We start from the raw sequence: 20,611 nt of genomic DNA, 5'->3' as shown, positions 1-20,611 counted from the left end.
GTAGGCTGAAGCCTGTTAGTGTTAGTGGGCTGAAGCTAGTGTTGTCCTGAGGAATGTGAGGTGAACCTCTGTGTGAGAGAAGCCTTGTGTGAGAAAGCTCCACTGTGAAGACTGCTGAGCTTCACATTCAGCAACCAACACCTTTTTTTGCTTCCAGGCTTTTGAAAATAGAGGCACGCATGAGATTTGATGCCGCATGAGACTGGAGAAAATACGGATACAGGCCGGGCCTGACCATAAAAACACTTTTTATTATTATTATTATCATCATTATTATTATTGAATATGTAAAAGTTTTGGGGAATTGCTTCAGGGGATTTGTAAACCATTTAAGTACAGCGGTGGCTTAACAGTGCGTCCTTTGAGCTTTTCCATGTCAAAACAACCAGTTCACAGAGTTGAAAGGAGAGAAAAGAAGAAGAAGAGGCCAAACGACTGGCACAGAAAAGGAAAAAGTGGACCCCAAAGTAATAATAAAAAAAGACGTAAGGTTAGCATAGTGGGATTCTCACCACTGCGTCAAGCCACCCGCGGGTGCGGAGGGAAAAGTCACTAGTGTTTCTCTGAAAAAAACAAAAAACAAAATCCTCTCCGTCGTCAAATCGGGACGAAAGGCAGCTTTGAAACAGTCGTGGAGAAATGATAAACGGCCCATTTGCAAATCCTCCCAAATATAGGTTTTCCTCCCTTCCCCGAAAACCCACAAAGAGCAGTCCGCGTCGGAAAAGAATGCTAATAAATAGTGTGTTTACCGCATGCCACCAAAAAGGGAAACCGGGTTTGCTTTTCGAAAAAGAGAGATATATGGTCGATCCTGCAGACAAGATGCTGTGTCGTGTGTGTTCTCCAAACCCCCTTCCCGGCTTCTATTGAGCCAAAAGTGTGACGCGGCGGCAACAAAGGCCAACGCGATCTTAGGCCGCACCAACAGGGTTGAGAGAAGTTGCAGGATTCCCCATCTTTTGGTCAGATCTCACCTGGAATTGTAATCCTGGCCCGAAACTCAAGGAGGAGGAGATGGACGAGATGGAAGAAGGGGTCCAGAACGATCCACGGTCTTCCGGGAAAAGACACATCCTTTTGGAGATGCTTCGTTCGGAGACGAAAAATAGACTGGAAGTATCTGGAAGCTTGTTTTCGGCTGCTCTGGGAGACTAGGACACATTGCGACCAAAATTCCTGGAAATGAAAGATTCCAGAGAAACGTTAGGAAGAACGTCCTGATGGTAAGAGCTGTTCAACAGTGTGATGGCGCCTTCCTCTCTTAAGCAGGCTGGGTGGCCATCTGTCGGGAAGGTTTGGAAGGTGTCTTCCTTGAAGGCAGAAGGGGGTTGGACTGGATGGCCTCTGGGCGCCTCTTTCAAGCTCCGTGATTCTGTACCGGCGTCGAGTCGTGCAAACAAGCCCTGGGCGAAGAAACGGGTCGTGCAGGAAGGATTGGCGGCCGTCCGCGGTGCCCCAGTGATATAGATATAGATATACGTGGGGAGGAGGGAGGGGGTCCGCGCCCATCTTCAACATGCATCGGGGGGGTTGGCGCAAACTTCCGGGTTTTGCAAGGGGTGAGGATTGGTCCCTCGACTTGGCCCTTGGGTCCGCCTTCCCTCAAAAGCAAGGCTTCCTTGCGCCCGGCTCTCGCTCTGTACAGGTCTCCCTCTCTCTGCTCCGGCCCGTCGTTGTCGTCCTTTTGCTCGGCAGAATCGAGTGGTGGTCCGCTTCCGGCGCCTTCCGCGGCTCACTGCAGCTTGGTGCCCAGCTTGCGCTGCCGGTTCCTGTGGCAGAGGGACACAAATCGACACCCAGTTGTTGTTCTTACCCTGTTTCCCCAAAAATAAGATCATGTCTTATATTAATTTTTTGCTCCCAAAGATGCGCTAGGTCTTATTTTCAGGGGGTAGAGGGTAGTATTTCTCCCCGTGGGGGCTCAAAGATGGCAAACAGTATTATCATCATCATCATCATCATCATCATCATCAACAACAACAACAACAACAACTACTACTTTATTTCTAGCCCGGCTTTCTACATCTAGAGACACAAGGCTGCTAACAATAACATTAAAATGAGAACAACAACAACAACAACAACTACTACTACTACTACTACTACCACTACTTTATTTTTAGCCCGGCTTTCTACATCTAGAGACTCAAGGCTGCTAGCAATAACATTAAAATGAGAAAAATGTGTACTATCACAAAGGACAACCACCTCACCCGCCTCATAGGAAACCTGCTACAAAACAGGAGCTTTTTTGTTGAGTTCCAGGGCCAGAGAAGCAGATGGCGGAAACAGAAGAATGGCCTGCCTCAGGGGAGTGTGCTTGCTCCATCTATGTTCAACATCTACACAAATGAACAGCCAGTGCTAGAAGGGACAGAGAGTTTCATCTATGCTGATGATCGTGCCATCACCGCTCCAGCAGGGAGCTTTGAGATGGTTGAACAGAAGCTCTGCAAAGCTTTAGGTGCTCTTACTGCCTCTCCGAAGCTTGCTCCATCAATATGTACAGACATTATCAGCCACTGCCAGAAGGGCCAGAGAGCTTCATCTATGCTGAGGATTGTGCCATCACCGCTCAAGCAGGGAGCTTTGAGTTGGTTGAACAGAAGCTCTCCGAAGCTCTAGGTGCCCTTACCGCCTATTACAGGGAAAACCAGCTGATCCCTAATCCATCTAAAACACAGACATGTGCTTTTCACCTTAAGAATAGTCAAGCATCCCGAGCTCTGAGGATGACCTGGGAAGGAATCCCACTGGAGCACTGCAGCGCACCCAAATATCTGGGAGTCAGTCTGGACCGCATTCTGACCTACAAGAAGCACTGTCTGAATATCAAGAAAAAAGTGGGTGCTAGAAACAACATCATCCGAAAGCTGACTGGCACAACCTGGGGATCACAACTAGACACAGTGAAGACATCTGCCCTTGCGCTATGCTACTCTGCTGCTGAGTACGCATGCCCAGTGTGGAACACATCTCACCACACTAAAACAGTGGATGTGGCTCTTAATGAGACATGCCGCATTATCACGGGGTGTCTGCGCCCTACACCACTGGAGAAATTACACTGCTTAGCCGGTATTGCACCACCTGACATCCGCCGGGAAGTAGCAGCCAATAGTGAAAGGACTAAGGCAGAGACATCTCCAGCTCATCCCTTGTTTGGGTATCAGCCAGCACGTCAACGACTTAAATCAAGAAATAGTTTTCTAAGATCTACAGAGACACTCGCTGGAACACCTCAGCAAGCAAGAGTCCAAAAGTGGCAGGCTCAAACCCAGCACCTCAATCAATGGCTGATGCCAAATGAGAGACTCCCCCCTGGGCACACAGAAGACTGGGCGACTTGGAAGGCGATGAACAGACTGCATTCTGGCACCACGAGATGCAGAGCCAACCTCAAGAAATGGGGCCACAAAGTGGAATCCACGACATGCGAGTGCGGAGAAGAGCCAACCACTGACCACCTGCTGCAAGGCAACCTGAGCCCTGCCACATGCACAAGGGAGGACCTCCTTGCGGCAACACCAGAGGCACTCCAAGTGGCCAGATACTGGCCAAAGGACATTTAATCAACTACCAAACTTGCAAACTTTATGTTTTGTTTGTTAAAAATGGAATACAACTGTTTGGTTTGCTCCTGACACAATAAATAAATAATTGTTGATGTTGTTGTGATCGTCAATAGTCATGTCGACTAATAATGACCGGGCTTTGGCGCAGCTAGTTAATAGCCGGCTGCATTAAATCACTACTGACACGAGAAGTCATGAGTTCAAAGCCAGCCCGGGTCGGAGTTAAGCTCCCAACCATTAATAGTCTAGCTTTCTGTCGACCTATGCAGCCTGAAAGACAGTTGCATCTGTCAAGTAGGAAATTTAGGTACCAATTTATGCGGGGAGGCTAATTTAACTAATTTACAATGCCATAAAATCCTCAAGCGGTGTGCAGAAGAATGAGGAAGTACTCCATCAAAGGATTCAGTGTCACAAGTTGCTTTTGGCACAATCTCCCATCCCGATTCTCACCTGGCTTCAGCCCGGGTGACAGTGTACTCGAACCATAGGATGTTTGGGATGAGGCTGGTGTCTCGGATTAAAAAGAATTCCGATATCGGCCTGGAAAAGGGCAAAAGGAGGAAGAGGCATTCAACTTGGCTGGTGAATTTTTATGATTCAATTACACCCACGGCGCAGAGTGCAAAACGGCAGGACCTGAAATGTTTAGATATTTAGAAAGCTACCCAGAATCTGTAATTACATATTAAATTGGAAAGTAGAGACAGCCATGTCGTATAGCTCTATATTCTACTTTCAACTGCAGAACGATGGGATTTGCAGCTTAAGCAGGCCCAAGGGCGTCCTATTGCAACACACTCAAAACTGCAAATCCAAACACGGCCATAATAATATAGGAAAATAATAAATGCAATAACAATAATAATAAATGTAAAATAATGGAAATGTAATAAGAATAGTAATAGAGTGAAATAATGGAAATGTAATAATAATAATAATAGAGTAAAATAATAAATGTAATAATGATAATCATAATAAATAGAGTAAAATAATGGAAATGTAATAAAAATAATAGAGTGAAATAATGGAAATATAAGAATAATAGAGTAAAATAAATATAATAATAATTATAATAATAGAGTAAAATAATGGAAATGTAATAATAATAGAGAAAATAATAAATGTAATAATGATAATAACAAGAGTAAAATAATGAAAATAACAATATAGTAAAATAATAACTGTAATAATGATAATATTAATAGAGTAAAATAATGGAAATATAATAATAGAAAAATAAATGTAATAATGATAATAATAAATAGTGAAATAATGGAAATGTAATAATAATACAGTAAAATAATAAATGTAATAATGATAATAATAAATAGAGCAAAATAGTGGAAATGTAATAATAATAGAAAAATAATAAATGTAATAATGATAATAATAAATAGAGTAAAATAATGGAAATGTAATAATAGAGTAAAATAATAAATGTAATAATGATGATAATAGAGTAAAACAATAGAAATGTAATAATAATAGAGTAAAATAATAAATGTAATAATAATAATATATAGAGTAAAACAATGGAAATGTAATAAGAATAACAGAGTGAAATAATGGAAATGTAATAACAATAGAGTAAAATAATAAATGTAATAATGATAATAATAGAGTAAAATAATGGGATTGTAATAATAATAATCATAATAGATAGAGTAAATTAATGGAAATGTAATAAAGATAGAGTAAAATAATAAATGTAATAATGATGATAATAGAGTAAAATAATGGAATTGTAATAATAATAGAGTAAAATTAAATGTAATAATAATAAATGTAATAATGATGATAATAGAGTAAAATAATGGAAATGTAATAATAATAGAGTAAAACAATGGAAATGTAATAATAATAATAATAGAGTAAAATAATAAATGTAATAATGATAATAATAATAATAATAAATAGAGTAAAACAATGGAAATGTAATAAGAATAACAGAATGAAATAATGGAAATGTATACTAAAAACAGAAAGAAAGATCATAACAAAATTATACAAGAAATTAATAGAATGGAACATGGAAACAGAAGATGAAAAAAATACATGAAAAGATGGAATGAAAACCTGGGAAAAACAATTAAAAAAGAAGTTTGGGAAAGAATTTGGAGAATAAAGATCAAATATACATACGCAATAGATTTAAAAGAAAATTGGCTTAAGGTGGCACATAGGTGGTATATGACCCCTAAAAAAATTAGGTAATACTTATAAAAATATAAATATAAAATGCTGGAAATGTGGAAGGACGGAGGGTTCATATTTCCACATGTGGTGGTCGTGCTCAAAAACTAAACTGTACTGGAAAAAAATCCACGAAATGATACAGGAAATGCTACACATAAGAATCCCATTCAAACCTGAGCTATTTTTATTAGGCATAACAGATCCAAAGATAGATAAAAACACAGATAAACTCCTTTTTTTATTGAACACAGCAGCAAAATTCTGGAAGAAGGAAGAGACTCCAGAAATTAAGGACTGGACAGAAAAAAATTTAGACATCAGAAATATGGACAAATTAACATATCTGATATCAAAAAATAAAGGAACCCCAATAAAAGAAACTGATTGGACAAATGTGACAAACTATTTGAAACAAGAAAACAGAAACGTAATAATAGAAATAGAAGAGAAAACCGGAAGAAAACACAGGTGGAAGAAAGAAAAGGAAAACCTGCTCGGAAGATATAAAGGAAGTCAATGAAGATGTATACCGGCTGTCTCTGATGTTTCTTTTTTAAATTTTTCTTTTTTTCCTGCTATTTCTTTCTTTCTTTCTTTCTTTCTTTCTTTTTCCTTTCTCTCCTGTCTCTTGCTTTTGTACTCCCTACTTCTTCCTCTCTGGTCACTCTCTATCTTCCTTTTCTCTCTCTCTCTTCTTTTTTCGTTCTTTTTCTTAATCTATTGCACTGTATGTCATAAAAGAAAACTTTTAATAAAGATGATATTAAAAAAAAAAGAAATAATGGCAATTAATAATAATAGAGTAAAATAATAAATGTAATTTTTTTCCCAGTCAGGAGCGACTTGAGAAACTGCAAGTTGCTTCTGGTGTGAGAGAATTGGCCGTCTGCAAGGACATTGCCGGGACGTTTGGATGTTTTATCATTCTTGTGGGAGGCTTCTCTCATGTCCCCGCATGGGGAGCTGGAGCTGACAGAGGGAGCTCATCTGCTTTCTCCCTGGATTCAAACTCTGACCTGTCAGTCTTCAGTCCTGCCAGCACAAGGGTTTAACCTGGGAGCTCCAATAAATGTAATAATAATGATAATACAGTAAAATAATCTAAATGTCATAATAGTAGAGTAAAATAATACATGTAATAATAATAAAATAAAATAATCAATGTGATAAAATATTAATAATAACAGAGTAAAATAATAAATAACTTTGACTCGTGAATAAGCCAAGGAGGGTTTATTCAGCCTTGAAGAAGGGCTGAAAAACCCGGTTTAGACTGGAATATAATGGCGCTGCATTCAGTCATGCCGGCCACAGGACCTTGGAGGTGTCTATGGACAACGCCAGCTCTTCGGCTTAGGAATGGAGATGAGCACCACTCCCCAGAGTTGAACACGACTGGATTTAAATGTCAGGGGAAAGCCTTTACCGCCAGAGGTCAGAACCGCCCCAACAATCCTGACATTCAGGAAACAGGTGAAGTCGTGGTTATGGAGACAGGCTTTCGAAGAATGAGACAATGATCTGGATGGAAGATGGTGTATATTCGATTTTAGTATGATGACTGATCACTGTAGTTTTAAATATATGTGCTTTTTTAATGTTTTATTGTAATGTGTATTTCGATATTTTACAGATTGTATGTGTTTTTATGGTTGGAAACCGGGCTGAGTCCCTCTTATGAGGTGAGAAGCTCGGTATATAAAACTTTGAAATAAATAATAATAAATAAATTTATATACGGTACATTATTAATAGATGTAATAATTATAACTACAAGGCTTCTCTTTCCACACCTCCCTCAACCCCCTTCCTCTCTGTCGGCGACATAATAGACATTTGTAAATTTACTAACAAGAACTCCACTATCCTCTTTTTCTTCTTTTTTTGCTTTCTGTGTGAGAAAACAACAACAATAACAACAAACTTAGAGAGAGAAAAAAGTCAGCTTGGAAAGGTAATGTCGGTTAGGAAAGACTTTACCTTTCCAAGCTGACTTTTTTCTCTCTCTAAGTTTGTTGTCGGTTAGGAAAGACTTACCAGGCCGCTATCCTAGGGAAGAAGGGCGTGAGGATCTCCTGCGTGAAGGCGAACCACACGACGGCCATGACGGTCCCTGCAAGGCCACCGTAGATGACTTGGCTCCCGGTGTGGTAGCGTAGATAGACCCTGGAGGGGGGCGTGAAAGAGATGAGGAGAACTAGTTATCCCAAGGCCGCCAGGAGCGCCAACACCGCCAACTATTCACCGCAACAAAAGGGACGTACCTACTGTATGAGACCAGGAAGGCCACAGTTAAGAGGCAGAGGGAGAGCACGTGTCTCCATAGTAAGTCTAGGAACCTGGCGTTGTTCGTTTGGTGCATTCTGTGAGGAAAAAAGACATTGGAAGGACGTGGAACTATGGAACGTGGAGCTTCTGTTCAACCATTTCAAAGCTCTCTGATTGAGCAGTGATGGCATGATCGTCAGCATAGATGAAACTCTCTGTCCCTTCTGGCAGTGGCTGATCATTTGTGTAAATGTTAAACATTGATGGGGGGACAAGAGAAAAGCCTCCCCACAGGATAGTAACACATCTGGTTGACCCCTGGGCAACGTCTTTGTAGATGGCTTATTCTCTCACACCAGGAGCAACTTGCAGCATGCAACCAAACAATAAATGTAATAATAATAATCCAGAGAAGCCTCCCCACAGGATAATAACACATCTGGTTGTCCCCTGGGCAACGTCTTTATAGACGGCTGATTATCTCACACCAGGAGCAACTTGCAGAATGCAACCAAACAATAAAAGTAATAATAATCCAGAGAAGCACCTCACAAGATAGTAATACATCTGGGTGACCCCTGGGCAACGTCTTTGTAGATGGCTTATTCTCTCACACCAGGAGCAACTTGCGGCATGCAACCAGACAATAAAAGTAATAATAATACAGGGAAACCCTCCTACAGGATAGTAACCCCTTGTCAACATCTTCGTAGACGGTCGATTCTCTCACACCAGGAGCAAATTGCAGCATGCAACCAAATAATAAAAGTAATAATAATAATAATAACAACAACAACAATAATCCGGAGAAGCCTCCCCAAAGGATAGTAACCCCTGGGCAACATCTTATAGATGGCTGATTCTCTCACACAAGGAGCAACTTGCAGCATGCAACCAAACAATAAAAGTAATAATAATGCATCCATCTATTCTATCTTATCTAGCTATCCATCATATTTTGCAATAATAATAATAATAATAATAATTATTATTATTATTATTTCTTACTCACCTCTCCTCACGGATTGAGGCAGGTTACAGCAGCTTTAAACATTAGCCATGAGGAGAGGCGAGTAAGAACTACACATAAATATTAAAATAGGTTAAGAGGGGAAGAAGGCAAGCAGGGAGCTGCCCTCTCTGAACTACACCATTTAATAACAAAGCCTGGAAAAGCCACATTCAGGGATTCACCTTAAATAGAGGAAGAGGAAGGAGTAGGCAGCAAAAAACCACATGAACTGGGAGTGGCTGGAAGGCATCGCGTACTTGGAAAAGACCGACGGATGGATTTCTGGAAAGAAGGGGGGGAAAGGGCAGAATTATTCTTCCCATTCCGCAAACGGCTGTAGCTCCCCATGGCTTTCCCCAGCAGGGATAGTCTCCTACCTGGACAGGGCCGCGGCTCCTGGACAATGCTCTTGATGAGCCAATTCACACCTTCATTGAGCACCAACCCCAGCAAGAAAGAGATCTGTACAGAAAGGATAGAAGAGGCTGAGATGGATGGGCCAACTTGCCATGGCCAATGACAAAGTCAATAATGATAATAATAATAATAAATCCAGCATATATTGCTGTGACATACTGTGTTTTTGTGTCATAATAATAATAATAATAATAATATTTATTTATGTTCCGCTTTATCTCCTTGGATTAGTTTTACGTATATAAGGCAAACATACAAAGTAAACAATTACATACAATACACAATCCATTTCCAGAATCTGGAGGTAATGCTCAACTATTTAGTGATCCTTTTATTTTATCAGTTTTTAAACTTAATTATGTATGTAAAGCTGTTGACACAAAATATAAAAAGTTGCACCTTAAATTCCAACAGCTGACGTAGCTCTCGGGTCTCTAAAGCGGTTTCATACCCCTTTAATTTCCATGGCTCAATGCTTAATAATAGTATTAATAAGAACAATAGCGTATTATTATTATTATTATTATTATTACTACTATTACTATGATAATAACACTATGGAACACAATTTGAAAAAAAATCTCTTCTTAGTCTGGAAGTGTTCTGTCGTGTTTAATTCTGGAGAACAACCTCTTTCAAAGGAAGGAACTATTTTGAAAGTAGTTGTTCTACTCCAGAAACATTGTTTTTGTGGCTTTCACAAATTAGGTTGAATGGTTTGGGATGCAATGACGACCCCACCCAATTAGTCAACTTTCGGCCAGTTTCCAATCTCCCCTATTTGGGCAAAATCATGGTCCATAGATTACTGCAACGTGCACTATGTGGGGTTGCCTTTGAAGACTGGGAGTGTACTGGGAGTGTACATACCACCCCCCGTTACGCCAGCTCCACTGGCTGCCAGTTTGCAACTGAGCACAATTCAAAGTGCTAGTTTTGGCCTACAAAGCCTTACATGGTTCCGGACGAGCTTAATTGTCTGAACACTATCTCCCTCTATGATCCACCTCAGAGTTTATGAACATCAGGGGAGGCCCTGCTCTCGATCCCGCCACCCTCACAAGTGCGATTGGCGGGGATGAGAGACTGGGCCTTCTCGGTGGTGGCCCCCCCCATCTGTGGAACTCACTCCCTAACGAAATCAAGTTAGCCCCTCCATTCCTTTACTTTAGGAAAAAAACTTAAATCACGGTTGTGGACCAAGCATTTGAGCAACAGATACAGCAATAATAATGTATACGACTTATGTGACTGACAATGAATAGACCTCAGATTAAGACTTTGGATTTGTTTACTTTTTAAATTGAGGTTTATAATTTGATGTTTTCAACTAATGTTTTAATTGTGATTTTAATTATTGTTGTTTGTTTGGCATCTAATGCCAGTTGTGAGCTGCCCTGAGTTCTAGTCCAGCTGGACCAAGATAAAAAGAGCCTTGAAGATAGTGAAATAATGAGCAGGCAAGAACGCTTAGAATTAAGGGTCCGGAGGAGCTCTTGCTTAGCTGGTAAGCGAGAAGCCAAGTCGGCCAAGGGTCATCGCAATGCGTTCATGATTGCAAAGGGTATTTAGCCTTCTGGCTGACAACGGGAGTTGTCAGTTCAACGTGGCTCTTTCCATGCAAGCGTCTATGGATTAACCTTGGCTTTAAGCAGCATGCTTTTGGCTTCCTGAATCTGGGATTTTGGGTCTTGTGTTTCACTGTTTTACCATGGACTCTTGTTTGATCATTGCCTAAAGGATTATGCTTCATGTTTTGGATCTTGGAAACTGTGTTTTTGCATTTAAGCCTCTGTCCTGCTTGTGGAACTTTTGCATTTCTTATTCTATGTTTTGACTTTGCTTTTTTCTCACTAAACTACAAAATCTACAGCCCTGGTGTGGTGGTGTTTGGGAGCAAGGTGAAACTGACCTGAGTTGCAACAGAGAGGGGCTTAACTTCAGGTGTAAGGCAACACAGGTGAAGGGGAGCTGCTAGGCCGCAATTGGGAGAAGTGGACTCCCAAATGGGGATGATAGGAGCAGGACTCACCGTGTGAAGCTCCCTCTTGAAAACGATGAGCGTGAGGAAGCCGACAATGATGAAGATGGGACCTAGGCTGACCCAGGCCAGGAGATAGCCAGAAAAGTCACCTGGGGCGAGAAAGAGAGAAAAGAGATGAGAGCGGGCCTGTGAAGGTGGTCGGGCCTGTTTGGCAACGTCTCCAGGACCAGGCTTGCCCAAGTCGCTCGTTTAGCATGTTCGTTAGGGATCAAAACAAAGAGATCGCAAACCGGATTAGCAACAAACATTGCGCTGTTTTGATTTTCGAAATGAAAGAATCAGAAGGTGCATCTATACACAGGCATAGGCAAACTTGGGCCTTCTGGGTGTTTTGGACTACAACTCCCACAATTCGGCTGTTAGGAATTGTGGAAGTTGTAGTCCAAAATACCCGGAAGGCCCAAGTTTGCCTATGCTTGATCTATACTGTAGAATCAATGCAGTTTGACACGACTTTCACTGCCATGGCTCAAATGCTATGGAAGCAGTGGCTTTACAATGCCTTGCGCCTTCTCTGCCAAACTACAAATCCCAGGATTTCACAGCATTGAGCCATAGAAACATCAGAGTTGTAAGAGTCCATCCAGTCCAACCTCAATCTGCCAGTACCATCAAAGCCTCCCAACATATGGCCATCCAGCCTCTGTTTATAGGAATTCAGAGAAGGAGTCTCTATTGGACTCTGAGGCAGAGAGTTCCACTCCTGAACAGCTTTTCTTACGCTCAGAAAGTTCTAAATGTTCGAGTAGAATCTCCTTCTTGTCATTTGAACCCATGACTCCATTGAGTCTCAATCTCCAGGGCAAATGTATTAATAATAATAACAATAATAGTGATAATAATAATATCAATAATATTAACATAAATGTAATATAGTAATAATAAATTCTGAAAAGGGTCCGCAATGCTTAATAATAATAATCTTTATTTATACCCTGCCACCATCTCCCCAAGGGGACTCGGAGCAGCTTACATGAGGCCAAGCCCGACAACACATCAATAAAACAAAAAGCAATGAGCAAATAAAACAATGCAATTAATATAAATCACATATAAACAACAACACGCAAGGATTTAAAAACCTATGTCTTGTTGAATTGATTTATTTATAACTTTTATATCCCGATCTTCTCTACCTCCGTAGAGGGACTCAGACCAGCTAAGGCTTAGATGCAGGCAAAACGTCAGGAGAGAATGCTTCTAGAACATGGCCACATAGCCCGAAAAACCTACAACTCCAGGGCAAATGTTTCCACGTTTCCATTTTGCGTAACTGATATAGCTATGATAAAACCCAGTACTGGTGCCTGTGTGTCTAAATGTGTGTATTTTAATATGTATTTTATAGAAACACACATTATAGAAATACTTTTTAATGTGTGGATTTATAGAATTTTTACACTGGGTTTCTGTGAGTTTTCTAGGGTACCTGGCCATGTTCCAGAAGCATTCTCTCCTGACGTTTTGCCCACATTTATGGCAGGACTCCTCAGAGGTTGAGGGGTCTGCTGGAAACTAAATAAGTGAGGTTTATATATCCGTGGAATGTCTAAGTGGAGGAAAGAACTCTTGCCTGCTTGAGGTACATGTGGATGTTGCAATTTGCCACCTTGATTGGCATTTAATGGCCTGCAGTTTTAAGGCCTGGCTGCTTGCTGCCTGGGGGAATCCTTTGGATTTCAATGGATTGTCTGTGTAGTCCAACATGGTGGTTGTGAGAGTGGTGCAGCATTTTTGTGTTCTCAAATAATATGTTGTGTCCAGGTTGGTTCATCAGGTGCACTGCAATGGCTGACTTATCAGGTTAAATTAATTTGCAGGGCCTTTCATGTCCCTTGATTCGTGTTTGGGCAATGCTGCGTTTGGTAGTCCCTATGTCGACTTGTGGACGAAACAGCAGGAGAGAATGCTTCTGGAATATGGCCAGAAAATTCATAGCTACCCAGTGATTCTGGCCATAAAAATCTTCGACAACACAATTTTTAGTGTTCATGTGTTTCAATTATGCTGTAACCCACCTTCAAGCCACAAGGAGAGGCTGATAAGAACTAAAATTATTATTGAGTTGTTGTAGGTTTTTTCGGGCTATATGGCCATGTTCTAGAGGCATTCTCTCCTGACATTTCGCCTGCATCTATGGCAAGCATCCTCAGAGGTAGTGAGGTCTGTTTTGTACTGTTTATTTTACTTGATGGGTTTATTTATTTTATTGTGATGTTATTTGTTGTTTATATTTTATGGTGGCGGGGTATAAATAAAGATTATTAGTATTATTATTATTATTATTCCTTCCTGATGTACTCTGTCCCACTAAAAACAGATTAAATAATATTTTTCAAAGTTCAGAAAGTATTCACGACAAAAGTCAACATCTCTCCTGAATTGCTTTATCCATAATGGGACACAGGCTCATTATTCCAGATAAAGAGGTCCAACCAAAGTAAAGTAAGAGAGGGGATTATGATCTCCATCTAGACCCTGGCCCTCAACCTGTGGGTTCCTAGATATTTTGGGTGGAATTTCTGGGAGTTGTAGGCCAAAACACTTGGGGACCCACAGGTTGAGAACTGATCTAGTTCTTATTTGGATACAATGCAAAAATCCCATTGGTTTTTGGAGCCACGGAAGTTCAGGTGGTGTCAAACTGCATTCACTCTACATTGTAAACACACCCACAGTCAATAGCAATGTACCAACTGTATGCCACGGGATATAGACAGCTATCGGGCCCAGCTTGGCGCAGGAAACGCAAGAGGAGGAAACTGAACATCACAGAGATAAATAATACATGGGGCTCTGCTTTGCTTTGTTTTGTGGCCACTCCTGGGGTGCTCAAAAGAGGGATGAAAGGGAAAAGATAATAATGGTGAAATGCAGGTCTGCCCAGAAATACCAATGCCCTGGAAAAGGAAGCTGAATTTCCACTGGGTAAAATGAAGCCCATGCTTTCCTATTGTGTGTAAGAGCATATATAACGGGCATGGGCAAACTTCGGCCCTCCCTCCAGGTGTTTTGGACTTCTACAGTTACCAACAACCGGTAGTAGTAGTAGTAGTAGTAGTAATAATAATAATATATAGGAGCCTCCGGTGGCGCAATGGGTTAAACCCTTATGCCAGCAGGACTGAAGAGTGACAGGTCAGAGGATCGAATCCGGGGACAGTGTGGATGAGCTCCCTCTGTTAGCTCCAGCTATCCATTGCGGGGACATGAGAGAAGCCTCCCACAAGGATGGTAAAATCCGGGCGTTCCCTGGGCAATGTCCTTGCAGATGGTCAATTTTCTCACACCAGAAGCAACTTGCAGTTTCTCAAGTCGCTCCTGACACACACACACACACATATATAATTGATATTTAATTCTGTTTTAATGTTTGCTGGTTTTTGAATTGTATTGCACATATTCCATTCTAACATTCCTGCACTGCTCTATTTTTCAAATGCCTGCTCCCAGGGCCAAGTTTTGACTCTCTTTCTAAACACTAGGAGGGAGGGGGCTGCCCTGATATCACTAGGGTGGGAGTTCCACAGGCGAAGAGCCACTACTGAGAAGGCCCTGTCTTTCGTCCCCACCAACCGTGCTTGCGAGGGGAGTGGGACCAAGAGCAGGGCCTCTCCAGACAATCTTAAACTCCGAGATGGTTCAAAGGGGGAAGATACGTTCGGACAGGTAGGCTAGGCTGGAACCGTTTAGGGCTTTATAAGCATTCTATCCTGATGTTTTGCCCACATCTATGGCAGGCATCCATCCTCAAAGGTTGTGAGACCTGTTGGAAACTAGGCAAGTGGGGTTTATGTATCTGCGGAATGTCCGCTTCCTTGAGACAAGTGTGAATGTTGCATTATTTTCCATTATGTTATTTTGTAATGTGTATTTTACTTGATTGGTTTATTTATTTTATTGTGATGTTATTTGTTGTTTATATTTCATGTTGCTGTAATATATCGCTGGGCTTGGCCTCATTTAAGCCACTCCGAGTCCCCTTTAGGGAGATGGTGGCAGAGTATAAATAAATATTATTATTATTAATTGGTCATCTTGATTAGCATTGAATGGCCTTGTAGCTTCAAAGTCTGGCTGGTTGCTGCCTGGGGGAGCCTCTGTTGGGAGGAAAACCCACAGCAACCTATTAGTAATTATAATTATATATTTTATTTTTCATGTAGTATTTCTAATAATATTACAATATAATGGTATAGTGCAATATAGTAATATATAATACTGATATTGTGCTATGCTAATAATATAATATATTTTGTGTGTGTGTATATATATCTATCTATCTTGTAAGTTGCTTTGAATCCCATTCGGGATGAGAAGGGAAGCATATAAATGTTGTAAATAAATAGTATGTTATTATTATGTCTTCTTTTAATCTCTTGATAATATTCTGTAATGACACATCATCTGCATCTCTTTGTAAACATTTCCCTCATTATCCAATAATATTGTATCATGTATATCTACCTTTCAGGATTTATTATTTTTGTTACTATTGTTTGCTACAAAACGAGATTAGGACACAGCAAACAAGATCATTTCTGTAAAGACACATCTTTATCCACGTTTCTTTGTCAACATTGCCCCCTTAAATCTGAATTCACTATAATACTACAATAATTTATTATTAATGTATTTATTGTTAATATTATTATTATAACTATAGTTTATTTTCTTATTGTTAATATTGACATAACTATAGCTTTTCATCTTATTATTACTGCTATATATTAATATTATTGTTATATTTTATTTTTTATTGTTAATATATAGCTTTACATCTTATTATTATTACTGCTATATATTTATTGTTAATATTATTGTTATTATAACTATAGTTTCTTTTCTTATTGTTAATATTGATATAACTATAGCTTTACATCTTATTATTATTACTGCTATATATTTATTGTTAATATTATTGTTATTATAACTATAGTTTCTTGTCTTAATATTGATATAACTATAGCTTTTCATCTTATTATTATATATTTATTAATATTATTATTTATTAATATTATTGTTATAACTATATTTTATTTTTTATTGTTAATATATAGCTTTACATATTATTATTATTACTGCTATATATTTATTGTTAATATTGTTGTTATTATAACTATAGTTTCTTTTCTTATTGTTAATATTGATATAACTATAGTTTCTTTTCATCTTATTATTATTACTGCTATATATTTATTAAGTTCTTGTGGGTTTTTTCGGGCTATATGGCCATGTTCTAGAGGCATTTCTCCTGACATTTCGCCTGCATCTATGGCAAGCATCCTCAGAGGCGAGGATGCTTGCCATTCTTATATATTTATTGTTAATATTATTGTTATTATAACTATAGTTTCTTTTCTTATTGTTAATATTATTATTATAACTATAGTTTCTTTTCTTATTGTTAATATTGATATAACTATAGCTTTTATCTTATTATTATTACTGCTATATATTTATTGTTAATATTATTGTTATTATAACTATAGTTTTTCTTATTGTTAATATTGATATAACTATAGTTTCTTTTCATCTTATTATTAGTACTGCTATATAATTATTGTTAATATTATTGTTATAACTATAGTTTATTTTCTTATTGTTAATATTGACATAACTATAGCTTCTTTTCATCTTATTATTATTACTGCTATATATTTATTGTCAATATTATCATTATAACTATAGTTATAATATAGTTATATAGTTTATTTAATATAGTTTATATAATATAGTTATATAGTTTATTTTCTTATTGTTAATATTGACATAACTATAGCTTTACATCTTATTATTATTACTGCTATATACTTATTGTTAATATTATTGTTATTATAACTATAGTTTCTTTTCATCTTATTATTATTACTGCTATATTTTGATTGTTAATATTATTGTTATTATAACTATAGTTTCTTTTCATATTATAATTATTACTGCTATATATTGTTAATATTATTATTATAACTATAGTTTATTTTCTTATTGTTAATATTGATATAACTATAGTTTCTTTTCATATTATAATTATTACTGCTATATACTTATTGTTATTGTTATTATAACTATAGCTTATTTTCTTATTGTTAATATTGACATAACTATAGCTTTTCATATTATTATTACTGCTATATATTTATTGTTAATATTATTGTTGTAACTATAGTTTATTTTCATCATCATCATCTTATTATTATTATTATTACTATTATTATTATTATATTTAGGTTGAGAAACTGGGCAGACCAAATTCATTGAAAGTCCAAGCCCACGGCCGCGCATGCGCAGAAAGCTCCCCAGCCACCGCCCCCCAGTGCGCATGCGCGGACGCTTTCTGCCCAGCGCCCCTCAGCAACGGCTCCGGGATTCGGCCTAGTTCTCAGCTTCCGGGGCCTTCTTTCCGCCCGGAGACCCCTCAGCCGAAGCCTTACCTGCGGGGTACTCGACGTGCGTGAGGGAAACCGAAGTCAACGGCACTGCGAGCGAGCACTCTTCTGCCGCGGCCATCTTACCCAGATACCGGGCCGGGCGGCCTCAGCCAATGGGAAGGCACACACGGGGCGGGGCAGCCAATGGGCGCGGAGGAAGGCGGGACCTCGTCCCGCCACTCAGAGACCTCGGCTGAAATCTGCAAGTACTACCACCAACCCAAAAGCCACTCCCCTCTCGCTTCGCTTAGGAGGTGAGACAGACAGGCGGCGAAAGCAATAGGCGGCGAGAGTTAAAGAGGCGGGTGTTCGCAACGCTTGCTGATTGGGCGTCTCGTCTCGCCAATCGTCGGGTCTGATTTCTCTCTTTCCCTCGCCTCGCTCGGGAGGTGAGACAGACAGGCGGCGCATCCAATAGGCGGCGAGGATTAAAGAGGCGGGTGTTCGCAGCGCTTGCTGATTGGGCGTCTTGCTCGCCAATCGTCCGGTCTGATTTCTCTCTTTCCCTCGCCTCGCTGGGGAGGTGAGACAGACAGGCGTCGTATCCAATAGGCGGCGAGGATTAAAGAGGCGGGTGTTCGCAGCGCTTGCTGATTGGGCGTCTCGTCTCCCCAATCGTCGGGTCTGATTTCTCTCTTTCCCTCGCCTCCTCTGGATCCAGCCCCGCCTTTCCTGATCTTCAGCCAATCAGAGTTGAGGAAGGAGGGACGGACGAGGTGCATTGTGGTCCTTCTGGGCAAAATGGCGCCTGGCTCTGCTTTTACCTCAGGAAAATAAACCTTGAGAGGAATGAATGGGAAGCAGCAGAAAGGCCGAACCCACACAGAAGTAGGATGATGGGGAGGATGATGATTTCCACTTACAGATAATAACAGATGTTTGGAGAGAGAAAAGATGCATAATAATAATAATAATATAAATTCCACATTAAGTCAATGCCAGTTGCTTTTGAGAGAGAAGATGCATAATAATAATATAAATTCCACATTAAGTCAATGCCAGTTGCCTTTGAGAGAGAAAAGATGCATAATAATAATAATGATAATAATATAAAAATTTCCACAGGAAGATAATGCTGGCCGCTTTGAGAAAAAGCAGTATAAATAATAATAATAATAATAATAATAATAATAATATAAATTCCACATGAAGTCAATGCCAGTTGCTTTTGAGAGAGAAAAGATGCATAATAATAATCATCATAATATAATTTCCACAGGAAGACAATGCCAGCTGCTTTGAGAAAAAGTATATAAATAATAATAATAATATAAATTCCACATGAAGTCAATGCCAGTTGCTTTTGAGGGAGAAAAGATGCATAATAATCATAATAATCATAATCATAATCATAATAATAATATAATTTCCACAGGAAGATAATGCCAGCAACTTTGAGAAAAAGCAGCCTATAAATAATAATAATAATAATAATAATATAAATTCCATATAAAGTCAATGTCAGTTGCTTTTGAGAGAGAAAAGATGCATAATAATAATAATATAATAATTTCCACAGGAAGATAATACCAGCCGCTTTGAGAAAAAGCAGTATAAATAATAATAATAATAATAATAATATAAATTCCACATGAAGTCAATGTCAGTTGTTTTTGAGAGAGAAAAGATGCATAATAATAATAATAATAATAATAATAATATAATGTCCACAGGAAAATAATGCCAGCCACTGAGAAAAAGCAGTATATAAATAATAATAATAATAATAATTCCACATGAAGTCAATGCCAGTTGCTTTTGAGAGAGAAAAGATGCATAATAATAATAATAATAATTATTATTATTATTTCCACAGGAAGATAATGACAGCTGCTTTGAGGAAAAGCAGCCTATAAATAATAATTTATTATTAATATTATTTATATCCATCTATATATATAAAGGAGCCCCCGGTGGCGCAGTGGGTTGAAGCACTGAGCTACTGAGCTTGTTGATCGAAAGGTCGCAGGTTCAATTCCGGGGAGCGGCGTGAGCTTCCGCTGTCAGCCCTAGCTTCTGCCAACCTAGCAGTTCGAAAACATGCAAATGTGAGTAGATCAATAGGTACCGCTCCGGTGGGAAGGTAACGGCGCTCCATGCAGTCATGCCGGCCACATGACCTTGGAGGTGTCTACGGACAACGCTGGCTCTTTGGCTTAGAAATGGAGATGAGCACCACACCCCAGAGTCAGACATGACTGGACTTAATGTCAGGGGACTACCTTTACCTTTACTATATATATAAAAATGCTTTGTGCATAATGAGTGCCTTAAAAACAAAAGAACCAATGAACGAAATCACACCAAATTTGGCAACAAAATGCCTCACAACACAAGGAGTGACCATCACTCAAAAAAAAATTATGATTTTGTCATTTGGGAGTTGTAGTTGCTGGGATTTATAGTTCACCTACAATCAAAGAGCATTCTGAACTCCACCAACGATGGAATTGAACCAAATGTGGCACACAAGACTCCCATGACCAACAGACAACACTAGAAGGGTTTGGTGGGTATTGACCTTGAGTTTTGGAGTTGTAGTTCACCTAAGTCCAGAGAGCACTGTGGACTCAAACAATGATGGATCTGGACCAAAATTGACACAAACACTCAATACGCCGAAATATGAACACAGATGGAGTTTGGGGGAAATAGACCTTGA

General features: G+C 39.2%; 1 protein-coding gene across 1 annotated transcript; it reads right to left on the bottom strand.

The window, feature by feature from the left end:
* Positions 1–231: 231 nt before the first annotated feature.
* Positions 232–18,074, bottom strand: DOLPP1 (dolichyldiphosphatase 1). Its single transcript, XM_060757511.2, has 8 exons — positions 17,953–18,074; positions 11,507–11,607; positions 9,435–9,519; positions 9,240–9,339; positions 8,042–8,140; positions 7,815–7,943; positions 4,032–4,121; positions 232–1,772 (listed from the first exon to the last, which is right to left on the bottom strand). Exons 1-8 carry the CDS (start codon positions 18,026–18,028, stop codon positions 1,736–1,738), a joined length of 717 nt encoding a protein of 238 aa, XP_060613494.2. The 5' UTR covers positions 18,029–18,074; the 3' UTR covers positions 232–1,735.
* Positions 18,075–20,611: the final 2,537 nt, after the last annotated feature.

Source organism: Anolis sagrei, chromosome 11 (genome assembly GCF_037176765.1).
Source record: "Anolis sagrei isolate rAnoSag1 chromosome 11, rAnoSag1.mat, whole genome shotgun sequence".
Lineage (NCBI taxonomy): Eukaryota > Metazoa > Chordata > Lepidosauria > Squamata > Dactyloidae > Anolis > Anolis sagrei.
Note: the sequence above shows the minus strand (reverse complement) of the source record. Positions and strands in the feature narration are given on the sequence as shown.

Excerpts from the sequence above, each read along its gene's own strand:
- DOLPP1 (XM_060757511.2), bottom strand. The coding sequence starts at position 18,028 with ATGGCCGCGGCAGAAGAGTGCTCGCTCGCAGTGCCGTTGACTTCGGTT. Across the intron at positions 9,340-9,434 it reads GGAGCCGCGGCCCTGTCCAG|AAATCCATCCGTCGGTCTTT; the intron begins GTAGGAGACTAT and ends CCTTCTTTCCAG. Across the intron at positions 7,944-8,041 it reads TTCCTGGTCTCATACAGTAG|GGTCTATCTACGCTACCACA; the intron begins GTACGTCCCTTT and ends GCCCCCCTCCAG.